The sequence below is a fragment of the Saimiri boliviensis genome, chromosome X (assembly GCF_048565385.1).
Source record: "Saimiri boliviensis isolate mSaiBol1 chromosome X, mSaiBol1.pri, whole genome shotgun sequence".
NCBI lineage: Eukaryota > Metazoa > Chordata > Mammalia > Primates > Cebidae > Saimiri > Saimiri boliviensis.
In genome coordinates, this window is record NC_133470.1 from 48776392 (window position 1) to 48794816 (window position 18425).

Genomic DNA, 18425 nt, shown 5'->3' on the forward strand with positions numbered 1-18425 from the left:
CTGGCCCAGAATTTACTTTAAAATAACCTATGGGTAGGGAGGAATAACAAATAAAGTGGGGGTGGGGGGGGGTCGGGCGCAGTTGGCTCACACCTGTAATCCCAGCACTTTCAGAGGTCAAGTTGGGCAGATCACGAGGTCAGGAGTTCGAGATCAGCCTGGCCAACATAGTGAAACCCCGTCTCTACTAAAAATACAGAAAAATTAGTTGGGCGTGGTGGTGGGTGCATGTAATCTCAGCTACTCAGTAGGCTGAGGCAGGAGAATGGCCTGAACCCAGGAGACAGAGGTTGCAGTGAGCCAAGATTGCACCACCGCACACCAGCCTGGCCAACAGTGTGAGACACCATCTCAAAAAAAAAAAAAAAAAAGTTTGTGGGGGTGCACATTAAACAAGTTTGGCCAGGAGCTGACTGTTGTTAAAACTGGCAATGGCTATAAGAGGGAGCACTGTACTATTTTACTTTTGCATATAAAATTTTCCATAATAAAAATCTAAAAATAACAACAACAAAAACGTAAACTTGAAGTGCTTCCCACTGGCCAAGGATGAACAATATGAGCATCAAGAAGAAAAATGGGGCCAGGTGCGGTGGCTCATGCCTGCAATCCTAGCACTTTAGGAGGCCAAGACAGGCTAATTACCTGAAGTCAGGAGTTTGAGACCAGCCTAGCCAACATGGCAAAATAACGTCTCTACTAAAAATACAAAACTTAGCTGGGCATGGTGACGCATATCTATAATCCCAGCATGTCTGTAATCCCAGGAGGCTAAGATAGGAGAATCATTTGAACCCAGGAGGCAGAGGTTGCAGTCAGCCGAGATCATGCCACTGCACTCCAGCCTAGGTGACAGAGTGAGACTCCATCTCAAACAAAAGAAAAATGGGCCAGGAACAGAGGCTAATGCCTGTAATCCCAACACTTCAGGAGGCTGAAACAGGAGGATCACTTGAGACCAGAAGTTCAAGACCAGCCTAGGCAACATAGTGAGACCCTATCTCTAAATTAAAAAAAAAAAAAGGCTGGGCGCAGTGGCTGAAACCTGTAATCCCAGCACTTTGGGAGGCCGAGGCAGGTGGACCACCTGAGGTTGGGAGTTTGAAACCAGCCTGACCAACATGGAGAAACCCCATCTCTGCTAAAAAAACAAAATTAGCCGGGCATGGTGGCACATGCCTGTAATCCCAGCTACTCGGGAGGCTGAGACAGGAGAATCACTTGAACCCGGGAGGCAGAGGTTTTGGTGAGCCAAGATCGCGCCACTACACTCCAGCCTGGGCAAAAAGAGCAGAAGGAAGAAAAATGACTCTAACAGATTGAAACATAGAAGACATCTAAACATTTAAGTTTCTTTTTTGAGACAGGATCTCCCTGTCACCCAGGCTACAGCACAATGGTGTGATGTAGGTTCACTGTAGCTTCAACCTCCCAGGATCAAGTGATCTTCTTACCTTAGCTTCCTGAGTAGCAGGGACTACAGATATATGCCATCACACCTGGCTAATTTTAAAAAATTAGCTCTTAGGCTCAAGCAATCCTCCTGCCTTAGGCTCCCAAAGTGCTGGGATTACAGGTATGAGTCCCCACACCCGGCCAACATTCATTCATTTATTCATTCATTCATTTTATTTATGGAGACAGAGTCTTGCTCTGTCACCCAGGCTGGAGTGCACTGGTATGATCTTGGCTCACTGCAACCTTGGCCTCCTGGGTTCAAGCAATTTTCATGCCTCAGTCTCCCAAGAGGCTGGGATTGGTGGCTAATTTTTGTGTTTTTAGTAGATACGGGATTTCACAATGTTGGCCAGGCTGGTCTCGAACTCCTGGCCTCAAGCAGTCCACTCGCCTCGGTCTATCAAAGAGCTGGCATCATAGGTGTGAGCCACCGCACCCATTCCTGGCCAACATTTAAATAAAAACAAATTAAAAAAAGAAAACAAAACAAAAAAGAAAACAAATTTAAAATCTCACTGGTCACCTTTGAAGGTTACAAGGGCAACCAAGTCATAATTCTGAAAGCTGGTAAACAAAGGAAAAGGACTATTTATCCTACCTTTCCTGTACTATTTCAAGGGAACTAAACAGTTGATGTAGAAAAGTACTCTTTAGAATTCCAACTAATAAATGGAAGAGGAATGAAAGAATTAGAAAATTACCATTTTACAACCCTTAACTAACGTAGGCAATGATCATCAACAGTTGCTAAAACCAATTTGTGAAAGGCTAACAGGGAACTTTATAAAAATGATTGGAGCTAATACTAAGCTGAACTTACTGATCATGGTTGTTTTTAACCGTATGTTATGTAAATCATTAAACATACACAAAAACTCAGGGGAAAAACATAATGAAACTCCATGTACCTATTATTCAGCTTCAATAATTATCAACTCATGCTGAACACTCTGCCAATGATATCCCCCAACTCCTTTCAATACTCGATTACTTTATTTTATTTTTCTTAAAGATAGAGACGGGGGGTGGTGGGTGGGGGGCGGAGGGCGGTGTGGTGGCTCACACCTGTAATCCCAGCACTTTGGGAGGCTGAGGCAGGTGGATCATGAGGTCAGGAGATAGAGACCATCCTGGCCAACTTGGTGAAACCCTGTCTCCACTAAAAATGCAAAACTTAGCTGGGCGTGGTGATGCACACAACTACTCAGGATGCTAAGGCAGGAGAATCGCTTGAACCCAGGAGATGGAAGTTGCAGTGAGTCAAGATCTCACCATTGTATTCCAGTCTGATGAGAGAGAGAGACTCTGTCTCAAAAAAAAGGGATAAAGACAGGGTCTCATTATGTTGTCCAGGCTGGTCTTGAACTCCTGGGCTCAAACAATCCTTCTGCCTCAGCCTCCCAAAGTGCTAGGATTACAGGCATGATCACTTATTTTAAAGCAAACCCTAAACACATCATTTCATCCATAAATACTTAAGTGTGTATCTCTCAAACACGGTTTCCAAACCTCAGAACTATTGACATTTTGGGTCAGGTAATCTGTTGCTCTAGGTGTTGTTCCGTGAACTGTAAGAAGTTTAGCAGCATTTCTGGTGTCTACGCACTAGATCAGGCGTCCCCAAACTTTTTACACAGGGGGCCAGTTCACTGTCACTCAGACCGTTGGAGGGCCGCCACATACTGTGCTCCTCTCACTGACCACCAATGAAAGAGGTGCCCTTTCCTGAAGTACGGCGGGGGGGCCAGATAAATGGCCTCAGGGGGCCTGCCTGCAGCCTGCGGGCCGTAGTTTGGGGACGCCTGCACTAGTAGAAACCCCCCTAACCCAGTTATGACAAGCAGGCGTGACAAGAGTATCTCCAGACATCGTCATATGTCTCCTGGGGGAACAAAGTATCTACTCTCTCAATGAGAACCACTCCTATAAAAGATAAAGACTTAAGGAAAATAGTAATGCCACTATTACACTTAAAAATATTAACAATTTCGGCCGGGCGCGGTGGCTCAAGCCTGTAATCCCAGCACTTTGGGAGGCCGAGGCGGGTGGATCACAAGGTCAAGAGATCGAGACCATCCTGGTCAACATAGTGAAACCCCGTCTCTACTAAAAATACAAAAAATTAGCTGGGCATGGTGGCACGTGCCTGTAATCCCAGCTACTCAGGAGGCTGAGGCAGGAGAATTGCCTGAACCCAGGGGGCGGAGGTTGCGGTGAGCCGAGATCGCGCCATTGCACTCCAGCCTGGGTAACAGGAGCGAAACTCCGTCTCAAAAAAAAACAAAAACAAAAACAAAAACAAAAATTAACAATTTCGGCCGGGCGGGGTGGCTCAAGCCTGTAATCCCAGCACTTCGGGAAGCCGAGGCGGGTGGATCATGAGGTCAAGAGATCGAGACCATCCCGGTCAACATGGTGAAACCCCGTCTCTACTGAAAATACAAAAAATTAGCTGGGCGTGGTGGTGCGTGCCTGTAATCCCAGCTACTCAGGAGGCTGAGGCAGGAGAATTGCCTGAACCCAGGGGGCGGAGGTTGCGGTGAGCCGAGATCGCGCCATTGCACTCCAGCCTGGGTAACAGGAGCGAAACTCCGTCTCAAAAAAAAACAAAAACAAAAACAAAAACAAAAATTAACAATTTCGGCCGGGCGGGGTGGCTCAAGCCTGTAATCCCAGCACTTCGGGAAGCCGAGGCGGGTGGATCATGAGGTCAAGAGATCGAGACCATCCCGGTCAACATGGTGAAACCCCGTCTCTACTGAAAATACAAAAAATTAGCTGGGCGTGGTGGTGCGTGCCTGTAATCCCAGCTACTCAGGAGGCTGAGGCAGGAGAATTGCCTGAACCCAGGAGGTGGAGGTTGCAGTGAGCCAAGATCGCGCCATTGCACTCCAGCCTGGGTAACAAGAGTGAAACTCCGTTTCAAAAAAAAAAAAAAAAATTAACAATTCCCTGACATCATAAAATACCTGGTCGGTGTTCAAATTCCTGTTTTATACATTTTTTTTTTTACAGGTTTTTCAAAGTAGGTTCTAAATAAGGTGCACACATTACAGTGAACTGATATGTCTCTTAAGTTTCATTTACTCTATAAGGTCCACCTCCCTCTTTTCTACACAGTATGTTCAGGTGAGGTCCACACATTTCATTTGGTTGATCTTTCTCCTTTAGTCTCCCACAGTTCCCCCTCTCCATTTTTTTCTCCCCATTTATTTATAAAAGACATCAGATCTTCTATTCTTTAGAATTTCCCAGTCTGGATTTGGATAACTGTATCCCTGTGCTTTTTTTTTTTTTTTTTTGAGACAGAGTTTCATTCATCACCAAGGCTAGAGTATAACGGCATGATTTCAGCTCACTGCAACCTCCACCTCCTAGGTTCAAGCAATTCTCTTGCCTCAGACTTCTGAGTAGCTGGGATTACAGGTGTGTACCACCATACCCCGGCTAATTTTGTATTTTTAATAGAGACGAGGTTTCACCATGTTGGCCAGGCTAGTCTCGAACTCTTGACCTCAGGTGATCCACCCGCCTCGGCCTCCCAAAGTGCTGGGATTACAGGTGTGAGCCACCATGACTGGCCCTCCTGTGATTTTTTTAACATTCCTTTGGCACCAGTGTTTCTGACAGTTGATGAATATGGAAGCTTGATCAGATCCAAATTTGTTTTTTGGCAAGAATACTTCACAAGTAATGTTGAACACTGGTCAATTTTAATATTACAAAGAAAGTGAGGACTGACATCTGGTGTCTACTGATGTGATGCAGAAGGAAGTTCACAAGTACACAACACCACCTATGATATACTCTTGCTCCAAAAAAGAACTTGAATCCAATCAAACCCTAGATTTACTTACCCGTTTATAGGAAATGCAAGGAATTGAAAAACATGTTCAGTAACATTATGGAGACATAATCAGCCAAATCCAGAATGCAGACAATTCTACAGTACCAATGACCCAGTTTCTTCCATAAATAAGAAGGAAAAAAAAAAATGAAGAGCAAAATATTATAGACTAGCAGAGACCAATTTAACATATGGACCTTACTGAAGTATTGATCTAAACACATAAAGGTGCAAAAAATATTTTTAAAATGTTACGGGACTTTCATGGAAATCTAAACATTTACTGATTAGATAATATTGTGGAATTACTGTTAAATATTTTCAGGCATAGTATTATGGTTATGTTTTTCTTAAGAGTTCTCATATTCTAGAGATTCATGCTGAGGTAATTATGGACGGAGTAATATCTAGAGTTTTCTTTAAAATAGTCCAATGAGGCGGGGTATAAAAAACAAGACTGTTTGTAACTGCCGAAGCTGAGTGCCTGAGGTTCATTGTTATCATTCTCTTTACTTCCATATGCTTCAAATTTTCCTAAGTTCAGAAAATCAAATCCTCCTGAATATAATGACGATTGAAATGCATCATAAACTATTTAGTAGGCTCCTGCAGTTGGCTATGTGAGATGAAAGTGGCCTGCACTAGAGACAGTGGAAACAAAAAACAATTCAATAGATATTTAGCACCAGGTACAGTGGCTCCCACCTGTAATCCCAGCACTTTGGGGAGCAGAGGTGGGCGGATCACCTGAGGTCAGCAGTTCAAGACCAATCTGACCAACATGGTGAAACCCCATCTCTACTAAAAATACAGAACCCCGGCCAGGTGTGGTGGCACACCCCTGTAATCCCAGCTACTTGGAAGGCTGAGGCAGGAGAATTGCTTTAACCCGGGAGGTAGAGGTTGCAGTGAGCTGAGATCATGCAACTGCACTCCAGCCTGGGCAACAAGAGTGAAACTCAGTCTAAAAACAAAAACAAAAACAAAACAAAACAAAACAAAAAAAAAACCCAAATCCTGTCTCTACTAAAAATTAGCTGGGTGTGGTGGCAGGCACCTGTAATCTCAGTTACTTGAGAATCACCTGAACCCGGGAGGCAGAGGTTGCAGCAGTGAGCTGAGATCACACCATTGCACTCCAGCCCGGGCAACAAGAGTAAAACTCCATCTCAAAAAATATATATATTTATTTCGGAGGTAGAATCCATAGGGCTTGGTAATTAATTGACTATGTAAAGCGAAAGAGGGAGAAGTCAAGGATGAGGCTCAGATTTCTGGCTGAGCATGTGAGTGGCACTGAGGAGATGGGTAAATTTGGGAAGGCTAGGGTTTGAGGTACCTGTGGGACCTAGCACAGAGATGGCAGTGGAAGCCATGGAAGTGAAGCGATACCCAGGATGAGAGAATGCCAAGAGAGGAGGAAAGAGCCCTGAGGAACACCTGAGGCCAATCTGTTCACTGTAGAGAAGTCTCTTCTCTGTGTATATCTAGGCTTAACTTAGTCATATACACACCTAGAAGGGGAAGACTGATAGCAGGCAAGGGCAGGGGCAACTTGGGGTGTCGGGTGGGAAATATGTGTATGCCTGTGTATACATATGAGGGGGAGACCCTACTTCACAACCCAATCCCCCCTTCCTTGCCAGTTTTCCCCTTTCCAGCCATGGTCTCCACAGAGCCCCCAGATGGGCGGACCCCCTCTCTGGACAGCTAGGAAGATGGTCCCACTCCCACCCCAACCCCCAGCCCACCCCTGTGGTTGATCCTCACCTTCAGATCCTCACACAGATCACCGTAGTCAATCTCAATGAGGGCTTCTCGTGCATAGATACTGGAAATTCTCTGGGAACCACTCACTGAGTCCTCCCCCTGAGAGCTACCCTGCAATGGCAAGGGAGAGTCAAGCAGAGCAGACTGGCCATGAGAGTGCCCCTCTACAGGGAGCTCCTTTGCACCCTTCAATCTTTGAGAAAGCACTTTGCTAGAAAGCACTATGGCAGAAGGAACAGAGGCTTTGCAGGCAGAATGACTCAAGTTCAAAATTGAGCTCTATGGCCAGATACAGTGGCTCATGCCTATAATCCCAACACTTTGGGAGGCCAAGGCAAGTGAATCACTTGAGGTCAGGAGTTTGAGACCAGCCTGGCCCATGTGGTGAAACCCTGTCCCTACTAAAAATACAAAAATTATCCAGATGTGGTGGTGTATGCCTGTAATCCCAGCTACTTGGGAGACTGAGGCATGAGAATCACTTGAACCTGGGAGCTGGAGGCTGCAGTGAGCCAAGATCACACCACTGCACTCCAGCCTGGGTGACAAAGAAAGACTCTGCATCAAAAAAAAAAAAAAATTGAAGTCTACTGCTTACAATATTGTGGTCCTGGGCAAGTCACATTCTCAGATCCTGAGTTTCTTCACCTGTAACATGGGGATAATGCCTGTCTGGCAGGTCTATGGTTAGGATTAGGAGTAATTATATCACATGTTACCATGATGCCCAGAACATTTCTGGTATTGAAAATATTTTACTGAATTAAACCAAAATGCCATTTGGAAAGTAAAGAGAAAGACACATGGGACTGAGCTATATGACCAGGTCTAAGATGAGATATCAATATAGGCAAACCTTGGTTAACATTTCCCTCCCCCTTGCTACCAATCTTTACTTCCACTACTCCTCTTTGGCTTGTATCTCTGTCTTTCCTATAACTAAACTTCCTCACCTCTCCATTGCTGATGTCCCTCACCCAAACCTCTCCTGGCCAACCTCCCTTACTGCAGCTATCATCCTCAGGTCCCCCAGCTTCCTGTCTTCCTTTGCTCTTGGCTAATGTCACTCAATTCCCAGTTCTATCAATTTCCATCACCTGCTAGAGCTAATATAGCTCAAGTCCCTAAGGTTAATGAATTACTTCATTCTTTCCTGGATCAACTCTCTCACCACCCACTCACTGGCTTGCAGCTCTACTCCCAATTCAACTTCTCTCTCACACCAAAGCTATTATTACCTTTTGCCTCACCTGCCTTCACCACTGCATCTTGCCTCATCTCTCCCGCATCCCTTGTCATGTCCTTTCACCATTTGCCCACCATCCTTCTGTCTCTCACTGCTCTTCCTGGTCACTTTCACTGCCCATCCCTGGTTAATGATGTTCATAGCCCACTGCCACCACCAGCCACAATACTCACCTCTTCCTGACTAATATCATCCATGGTGCCTTTTGACAGTGGCAACTTAATGTCCTGCATCTTACAGGCCTGTAGCAAGTTGTGACGGTCACTGCGCTTCTGTTCAAGCTTGGTCTCAATGGCTGTCACCTCCTTCTGTAAATGGGTCATTTCCCTAAAAAAGGTCCAGGGGCTAGGTGAGACCCATATCTAGCAGGCTGCCTGCTCTATCTACATCCTCCCAGCCCAGGCCTGAACCCACTCACTTGTTGGCGCCCCCAAGTTTCTTACGAATCTCCTCCATCTCGTGATTCTTGTCATTTACTTCTGACTTCTTGGCCAGATGCTGATTCTTCAGGTCTTGTAGCTGAGCCATGGTCTCATCTATAATCTTCATGTGTCTCTGTTCCTCCTGGTCCCAGCAGTGGGAACAGGACAATAGGTGAAGACTTTCCCAATCCTACCCTGGGATCTTCTCCTGCTCCCACCCTTCCTACTAGGCAGTTTATTGGAGTCACTCATCAATGAGCTCTGCTTTCACACCCCCATCACCCCTCAGCCTCCTCTTATCTTTTTAAAATTTGGTTGCCCTCTCTCACACATGCCAATTTTACAAGTTACCTAGTGTATATAGAAAAGTTAAAAGTATAGAGAAAGTATTTAGGGGGGAATCACTCATAATCTCATCAGCTAGATAATCAATTAACATTCTAGCACATTTCCTCTCAGCATTATTTACAGACAGCTTTACATAGTTGAGACTAGATTTTAATTAAAACTCTGTATTCTAGGCCGCGCGCGGTGGCTCAAGCCTGTAATCCCAGCACTTTGGGAGGCCGAGGCGGGTGGATCACGAGTCAAGAGATCAAGACCATCCTGGTCAACATGGTGAAACCCCGTCTCTACTAAAAACACAAAAAAATTAGCTGGGCATGGTGGCGCGTGCCTGTAATCCCAGCTGCTCAGGAGGCTGAGGCAGGAGAATTGCGTGAACCCAGGAGGCGGAGGTTGCAGTGAGCCAAGATCGCGCCATTGCACTCCAGCCTGGGTAACAAGAGTGAAACTCTGTCTCAAAAAAAAAAAAACAAAACTCTGTATTCTGACTTAATATTTGAGCATTTTTTCTACATCAAAGCTTTGTCACGTGCAGTATTGCAGTATGTGTTATTTTTTTTAAAAACCCACACAAACAATACTGTGTATTTTCTATGAATACACATACGTAAATGTACAAGTATTTAAGTAAATCCTTAAAGGGTCTGGAAGAATCACCTCTGGCAAGAGGAAGGGGACTAGGATGGAGAATAGTCAGCCAAAGGGGATCGTAGCCTTACGTATAATGTTCTGATTTTTAAAAAGGAAAATTTTTGTTTTCATTTTGATCTTAAGTCATGTGAAGGGGGCCCAGTGGGGTGTCTCACACTTGTGATTCCAGCCCTTTGGGAAGCCAAGGTGAGCAGATTGCTTGAGTCTAGGAGTTCGAGACCAGCCTGGGCTACATGGCAAAACCCTGTCTCTACAAAAAATACAAAAATTAGCTGGGTGTGGTGGCACATGCCTGTGGTCCCAGCTACTTGGAGGCTGAGGTGGGAGCATCACCTGAGCACAGGAGGCAGAGGCTGCAGTGAGCTGAGACGGTGCCACTGCACTCCAGACTAGGTGACAGAGCAAGACCCTGTCTCAAAAAAAAAAAAAAAAAAAAAAGAAAGAAAGAAAAAAATCACATAAAGGGGACATACCTGCAACTTACTCCCAAATGTCTCATAAAAAATAAGCATATATATATATATATATATAGAGAGAGAGAGAGAGAGAGAGAGAAAGAATGCAAAAGATAATGCAAATCGATGAATCTTGGTGATGGGTAGATAGGTGTTCTTTGTACTATTTCTTATAATTTTTTGCAAAGTTGAAAACTATTTCAAAAGTAAAAAGTAAAAAAATTATATATATATATATATATATATATAAATATATAAAATATCCCAAACCATCTAGATATCTAACTTGTCTTGCCTCAGGATTTTACTGTCCAAACTACAACTGCATTTAAGATTTCAGACACCAGGCCAGATGCGGTGGCTCACGCTTATAAGCCCAGCACTTTGGGAGGCCGAGGCGGGCAGATCACTTGAGGCCAGGAGTTCCAGGCCAGCCTGGCGAACATCATGAAACCCCATCTTTACTAAAAATACAAACAATTAGCCAGGCGTGGTGATGGGCGCCTGTAATCCCAGCTACTCAGGAGGCAGAGACAGAAGAATCACTTGAACCCAGAAGGCAGAGGTTGCAGTGAGCCGAGATTGTGCCATTGCATTCCAGCCTGAGCAACAAGAACGAAACTGCATCTCAAAAAAGAAAAGATTTCAGACACCAAAGAGGACTATTTTAATCATCAGGGGCTAATGAAGAAAACAAACAAACAAGCAACAAACATAAGCAGACACAAGTGAAACAATAAATTCAAACCAAGAGAAGATCACCTCAGGAGGGAATGCTGTAAGGCACAAAGGCTTCATAGTAGTTTAAAGAGAAAGGGTGTGAGAAAATTGAGTCATCACACAATACGTGGTGGCACAGGCATGTTAAACTCAAAAGAACTGAGCTATAACAGTCAGTAGCATAGTCACACTGTAAAGTGACTAGGTTTCAGCAAAACATCATTATTTGTCACACTGAATTTACATGGTTAATCTAAATTTTACTCATGTTATTAGTATTTAAAGTTTGTCTTAGCATTTGGTTAAGTGTTCTAAGTATATATATTTGCATATACTTAAGTAAACCACAGATTTAAGGCAACACTGGCAATCTTAGGGAATATTTTTCCTTTAAAAAGGGTCTGTGAGGCCGGGCACGGTGGCTCAAGCCTGTAATCCCAGCACTTTGGGAGGCCGAGGCGGGTGGATCACGAGATCAAGAGATCGAGACCAACCTGGTCGACATGGTGAAACCCCGTCTCTACTAAAAATACAAAAAATTAGCTGGGCATGGTGGTGTGTGCCTGTAATCCCAGCTACTCAGGGGGCTGAGGCAGGAGAATTGCCTGAACTCAGGAGGCGGAGGTTGCGGTGAGCCGAGATTGCACCATTGCACTCCAGCCTGGGTAATAAGAGCGAAACTCCGTCTCAAAAAAAAAAAAAAAAAAAAAACCAAAAAAAAAAAAGGGTCTGTGTATTACTAAAGTTTGCAGACCACTACATTACATAAATAATTTTACAACTGTAGCATGATTTGCTAAATTCCCACTTTCCAAGGGACACTGAGTAGTTTCCAATTTGGAACTATAAATGCCTGTAATAAACATCAAAGTGTTTGCATAAAGCTTTGTCAGAATTTTGCATAATCTCCTCAGGTATTACTGAGTTATAGGGTATAAATGCATTTTGAAGCTTCTTGAAGGATGGTGCCACATTACATAAGAATACTGGTCTCCTATACCATGGCTGGTATTAAGCATTGTCCTTTGTTTTCACATTTTCTGTGATGTGATAGGAAACAAACTGTATCTGACTATTGCTTTAATGTGCATTTCTTCAGTAACACTAAATTATTTGTATGTGTTTAGAGACTATTTGAATGTCTTCTTGAACTGTTTGTGACACTTGTCTATTTTTCCCGTTTAGGTCTTGGTGTTTATCTTATTGATTAAAATGAGAAATTTCTAAGTTGTAGACATTATCCCTCTGTCATATTTCTTCCCTTTTTCCTCCCAGTTATTAGTGTCTTTTAATTCCTTCCTTACCTTTTTGAGCTTTTCTATCTCATTTTCATCCTTTTTCACTGTCTGCTCCCACATGTGTACTTTATCCTGATCCTCCTTCAGTTGGTTCTTTTCAAAATCCAACTGAATGCCCAAGCGAGTCTTCTGATTCTCAAACTCCAAACTGTGTATAAAGGTAGGGGAAGAATCACTCATAATCTCATCAGCCAGAGATAACAAATATATTAAATCCAACTGCGGAAAGAAAGGGAAACCAGACCCAGGGCTCGGGGACACAGAGTTACTGATTTTCAGTCAGAACTTGCGTCATCCATCCATATGAACATGAAATGGTCCTCTGAAGCTGAGTTCCTCAGCCTAGCCCTGTGGACATGGCACAAGGCAGGGAAGATTTGGCCAAACCTTATTTATCCCCACTTTAAACACTGGAGACCCCAGCATCCTCCACGTTCCTACAAGGAGGCATAAAAGAGTCCATCTGAATCCACCAGCTATGGTAATTGCTATTTATTAAGCTTCTGTGTACTTTACATACATTATCTCTAATCCTCTAATCAACAGCTCTGCAAGTAGGCATTATTATCCTAATTTTACAAATGAGGAAACTTAGGCCAAGAGGTAGAAGATCTTGCCCAAGGCCACACAGCTAGTAAATGGCACACGTGAGACTGAAACCCAGATTTAACACCAAAATCTGGGTTCTTTCTAGTATACCACCATTGCAATATAATGTAGTGGATTAAGAAGACTGGTATCTCAACTCTGCCACTTACTAGTAGTGTGATTCAGGCAAGTTGGTTATACTCTCCAGGCCTCAGTCTCCCCATTGGGAAAATGGACGTAATAGCAGTACTTACCTTGGGGTTATTGGGAGATTTTTAAATGAGTTAATATGCATAAAGTCCTTAGAACCACACCAGGTCCGCGATAACTACTCAATCGATTTTAGTTACCATTATCACCAGGTATACTGACTGAACTCAGCTCACTTTTGCCCAAGGGCTTGAAGTACAACATCCTAACCTCTGCCCCAAGGTCCCAGAACCTCTTAAAGGGCAGAACTTGGATAGTACAAAAACATGAAGAAAATACTAGATTCCTGTTATTGTCCTCCTCTCCATCTCTTCAGAAACTCAGAGTATGCAACCAGTATACACAGGCACTGGCAAGCCAGGAAGGACTAACCTCCAACTGCCCTCTCCAACTCCCAATATGGTATGACAGATGCTGTCAGATGTCATGCTAGCAGCTTAAACCTATTAGCCACCATAATCCAAATGAAATGTAACTAACTCTATAATTTTGAGCTATGCAATTTTATGTCCAGTCTCCTAAGTCTGACTCATAAAGGCCTTTCTGTGATCTGGTCCCTGCTGACCTCTTCATCACTCCCGCCTTCTTCCTGACCCTGCTTTTATGCTCCAGACATTCAACACTACTTAGCATCCAGAACAAGGCATGCTCTCACACCTCCAAGCATGCTGTTCTCTCTGCCTGGAATTCCCTTTTTCTGTCGCTGCCTGGCTGGCTAAATCCTACTCACTCTTTAGGTCTCCAGTCATCACTCCCTGTTTTGTAAAACCTTTCCTGATTGTTCTGAACAGGTTCCTAGTTTCTATTACACTTTGCTGGGTTCCTCCCTTTTTAGACTTCTGATGCAGAGGCAAGTTAATCATATCCCACAGTTCATAACACACTTATCATCACTGCCTGGGCAAGACCCTTCCCTTGTCCCCTTTGCTTCAATAACCAATTTCCATTCCCATTACCTTTCCTACTGTGAACATGCACCACAAAGTGACATACACACATGCGTTCCTTAAAAATGCATACCCTTGTAAAATGTCATAGTTCTAAAATTTACGCAAACCTACTGTGTTATAAATTTTATTCTTTTTTCCAGTCAATACCAGGTTGATAAGTTAACGATTGCTGCCCATAAATCTAGTTCTTGCTGTGAATTCCTACACAGTATTCCAGTTTATATATTCATTTGACTTAATGCTTTTCCCTATAGTGGCCATCTACATTGCCACCAATGTCCCACTACTACAAGTTATGCCAAGATGAATAACACTGAACGTGTGTCTCTTTGGGACCCTATGACAAGACTCTCTGGGATATATACCCATAGGGAATATATATATTCACATACTACACAGGACATCTATAAACTTATTTCCACCAAACACTGTTAGACTTTCTAATTTGCATTTCTCTGATGAAGAGGTTAGAGCTCAATTACTACAGTTGTTAGCCACTTGAACTTCTCTTTCCATAAAAGGTTATCTATATTCTTTGCCACTTTTTTTTTCTTACTTTTTTCATTGGATTAGGTATCATAAGTACTTTGCCACATTTCTATTGGGTTTCTTGTCATTTTTTTTTTTTTCCTGTTGATTTGCAGTTCCTTGAAAATTTCTTCAGTATTCTGTATCTACCTTAATTACACCATCAATCACACTATCCTGATATTGATGTTTCCCCAGTACTCTAGTTTCCTGAGGAAAGAAACAGCATCTGATTCAACTCTGTGTCCTTGAGACTGCCTTGGAGTAGGACAGCAATGAGTATTTACTATATGGGCAAAGGACTTTAGCTAACTGAAGCCCAGGGTACAAGGGGTGACCTCCCTCAGCAGAGACTGTGTTGTGTTCATCTGTCTTACCTCTCCCTTGTTCCCCTTCCAATACCTAGCACAAGACAACCTGGCACAAGGTAGGTACTCAACAAAGGTTTGTTGAATGAATGAATCAACTAAAGTGAGGAAAAAAGAGATTATTTTCTTCTGGCTATTCTTTCAACCAAGAATTTTATCCCCCACCTCCCTCCACCTCACATTGCCCATTATAATGACAACAAAAACTAATATTTCTTGCTCTTAGTAGATGCTACGTAAGATGCTAAATACCTTTTAAAAAGGTTAAAAAAATAATAATAAAAAAAAAAGCCGGGCGCGGTGGCTCAAGCCTGTAATCCCAGCACTTTGGGAGGCCGAGGCGGGTGGATCACGAGGTCGAGAGATCGAGACCATCCTGGTCAACACGGTGAAACCCCGTCTCTACTAAAAATACAAAAAACTAGCTGGGCGTGGTGGCGCGTGCCTGTAATCCCAGCTACTTAGGAGGCTGAGGCAGGAGAATTGCCTGAGCCCAGGAGGCGGAGGTTGCGGTGAGCCGAGATCGCGCCATTGCACTCCAGCCTGGGTAACGAGCGAAACTCCGTCTCAAAAAAAAAAAAAAAAAAAAAGGCCAGTAACTATGGCTCACCCTGCAATCCTAGCACTTTGGGAGGCTGAGGTAGGAGGATCACTTGAGCCCAGTAGTTCAAGACCAGACTGGACAATATGGCAAAACCCCATCTCTGCAACAACAACCACCAAAAAAAAAAAAAGCGAAAAAAAAAAAATTAGCTGGGCGTGGTGGCAAGCATCTGTAGCCCCAGCTACTCAGGAGGCTGAGGTGGGAGGATCACTTGCACCTGGGAAGGTCAAGGTTGCCAATGCACGCCAGTCTTGGCAACAGAGTGAGACCCGTCTTAAAAAAAAAAAAAAAAAGAAAGAAAAAAAGGCTTTGCACGCTGGCAGTATCATAGTCAATGAGGTTTATCGGAGGCGGGATTATTGCTAATAGAAAACTTCCCAACACCCTGCAATGACGACCTGAAATACAGTTGGCATTGGGCAATTTTTGGCAGTCTCTATGGGGACTGCGGGAAAAAAAAAAAAAAAAAAAAAAAAGATTCTTTCACCTGATACTCCCAAAAATGTCACGAGATAGGTATCATTATACCATTTTGCAGATACTGCAGCTTACAGAAGTCAAGTCACTGCCAAAGATAATGAGTTGTGAAGCTGGGGTTGGAATCCAGGAATCCAGGAATCCAGGAAATCAAGTTTAGAGCTGGCACTCTTTTTTTTTTTTTTTTTTTGCCATTCAGACTCAACTTTTATTGAGCACCTCCTATTTTCCAGAACCAAAAACCTTACAGAATTCTGAAAGCCATCCTTTAAGGTAAGTAACAGTATCTTCTACTTAACAGACAAGAAAACTAAGAATCAGACTGATAGAACTTGCTCAACATCATAGGCAGAAACATAATTATATTGACAGCCAATTTTATGAAAACATCTATTTTTCACGTTTGTGTCATTACTACAAAGTCTTTGCTTTTACAGTTTTCTTAAAATCATGTGAATATAAACAGTATTTTTATTCATATTACCATCACTTCTCTTTCTTAAGAGAGATTCTTTGTCTTCCTAGGTCATAACCACTTATCTATAATTTCTTGCTTATAAATTTTAATAAAATACATATAAGTGGGAGAGCTGGCACTCTTAACCACTATACTATGCCACATTGCCCTCCTGATTTCTGTTCTTTAAGGCCTACCTGCATAAACTCACATAGTTCTAAGAGCCGATTCTTGCCTTATAACAGCATCTGGTTTTCCAAGGATGTCAGGCGAGAGGCTCAAGGGCATCCCAATCTCTTCTACTAATCCTCCCACCTACCGCTTTTTGGCGATTTCATTCTGCCGTTTCACCTTCTCTTCCTCAAACTCCCGGATGTTGCGTACACCAATCTCCCGACAAAACTCTTCAAACACCTCATCCTCTACCTGAGAAGAGAAGCCAGGGAGGGCACCGGACCTTTCAGTCTGTTCTGCTTCCAGTCCCAGTCCTGCCCTGACACACACGGCAGCATGGCCCACACCCTACCAACCTGGTTCATCTTCTCCTTCAAGTCTTTCATTTCCCTTTCTCGGCTCTGAATGATCCTCTTGATATCATTAATGCGAGGCCCAAAGTTGGCTAGCTCACTCTCCAGCTTGGATTTCTCCTACAGGCAATGGGTTGAGAGGACAAAGCATACCAGGCTCCTTGTAGGAAAAGCTACCTTGACCACATTGGCCCCACAGTCACGAAGGGCTAGCTCTCCACAATTGAGAGAACCTGGCTTAGCACTACTGCTCTAGTCAAGTCTCCATAATATTGTACTGGAGCCATCACATGGCTTCTTCCCTGGCATCCAGTTCAGCCAGCTTCAATCCACAGGGCTGGGCACACAGTAAACATCATTAGGTATAGGTCCCATACTTTGCTCTATAATCCCTGGGGCCAGAGTTGTTTGGGAATTCAGTTTAGATTTTTAGAGTTTAGAAAAAGGAGATTAAATGATATATACATACACACACTGCATATAACACCTCTAGGGTAGTCTGGGGAAGTACTCAATTAAAAAAAAAAAAAAAAACATTAATATACCTAGAACAGTGCCCCCCGCCCCCAAAACACATGCAGGGACTGAAATGCCCATGGCTCACTTTCAAAAATTCAAATTTCTTGAATGAGCAAATTATGCCAACAATAGCACCTAACATAAACTGAACACATAGTAGTCTTAAGCACTTTACATGTTAACTCATTCAATAATGACCCTATAAAGTAGGTATCATTTATTTATTTATTTATTTATTTATTTATTTATTTAGAGACACAGTCTCGCTCTGTCACCCAGGCTGGAATGCAATGGTATGATTTTGGCTCACTGCAACCTCCACCTCCTGGGTTCCAGCAATTTTCCTGCCTCATCCTCCAAGTAGCTGAGATTACAGGCACCTGCCAACATGCCCGGCTAATTTTTTGTACTGTTAGTAAAGATAAGGTTTCACCATGTTGGCCAGGCTGGTCTCCAACTCCTGACCTCAGGTGATCCACCTGTCTCAGCCTCCCAAAGTGCTGGGATTATAGGCATGAGCCACCGCACTCAGCTGAGTAGAATTATCTCAACTCCCAATTCACAGATGAAGATGTGAAAGTTGACACTGAGAGGCGAAATTATTTGTCTAATGTCATACCCAAGGTAGAGCCAAGCTCTAAACCCCTGACTGTCTGACTCTATGCTACACTTGGCTCCCTGGCGCAGGCTGGGAGGAGACAGGGAAGTGAAACAAGTTCCCCACCCCCAGAGAAACACAGGCCAGGAATGTGTGGATGGCCTTTGGAGAACCGGGCTGAAGGCTAGGCCCCACCTGCAGATTCAGGGCTAGATGTCGTGTCTTGGTCTGTTCTAGGTCACTCTGGGAGTACTTGAGACGCATCTGCAGTCCATGGGCCTGAGACTGCACCTGACGCAGCTCTGCCTCTTTCCTTTTTGCCTTCATCTGCTCCTGAAGTGAAAAAGAAGGGCTAGGTGGTAAGGTGGTGGCCGACCTAGGCTTAGG

General features: G+C 43.6%; 1 protein-coding gene and 1 non-coding gene across 4 annotated transcripts in view; one reads left to right on the plus strand and one right to left on the minus strand.

Moving 5' to 3' along the window:
- The window catches only part of SMC1A (structural maintenance of chromosomes 1A), a 65908-nt gene that overhangs the window by 27749 nt on the left and 19734 nt on the right, over positions 1-18425 (minus strand). For all 3 annotated transcript variants that reach the window (XR_012515663.1, XM_039475416.2, XM_003943715.4), the window contains exons 13-19: positions 18234-18371; positions 16925-17041; positions 16714-16820; positions 12219-12360; positions 8740-8885; positions 8495-8648; positions 7076-7186 (exon numbers count right to left, since the gene is read on the minus strand). Coding sequence is in view for 2 of the 3 variants with exons in the window: in XM_039475416.2 (XP_039331350.1) it covers positions 7076-7186; positions 8495-8648; positions 8740-8885; positions 12219-12360; positions 16714-16820; positions 16925-17041; positions 18234-18371 (915 nt within the window). In the remaining variant the exon portion in view is untranslated. The remainder of the gene's footprint in view (positions 1-7075; positions 7187-8494; positions 8649-8739; positions 8886-12218; positions 12361-16713; positions 16821-16924; positions 17042-18233; positions 18372-18425) is intronic.
- On the plus strand, positions 15766-15905 carry LOC120366635 (U4 spliceosomal RNA). Its single transcript, XR_005581225.1, has one exon. It is a non-coding gene; the product is annotated as a U4 spliceosomal RNA (small nuclear RNA).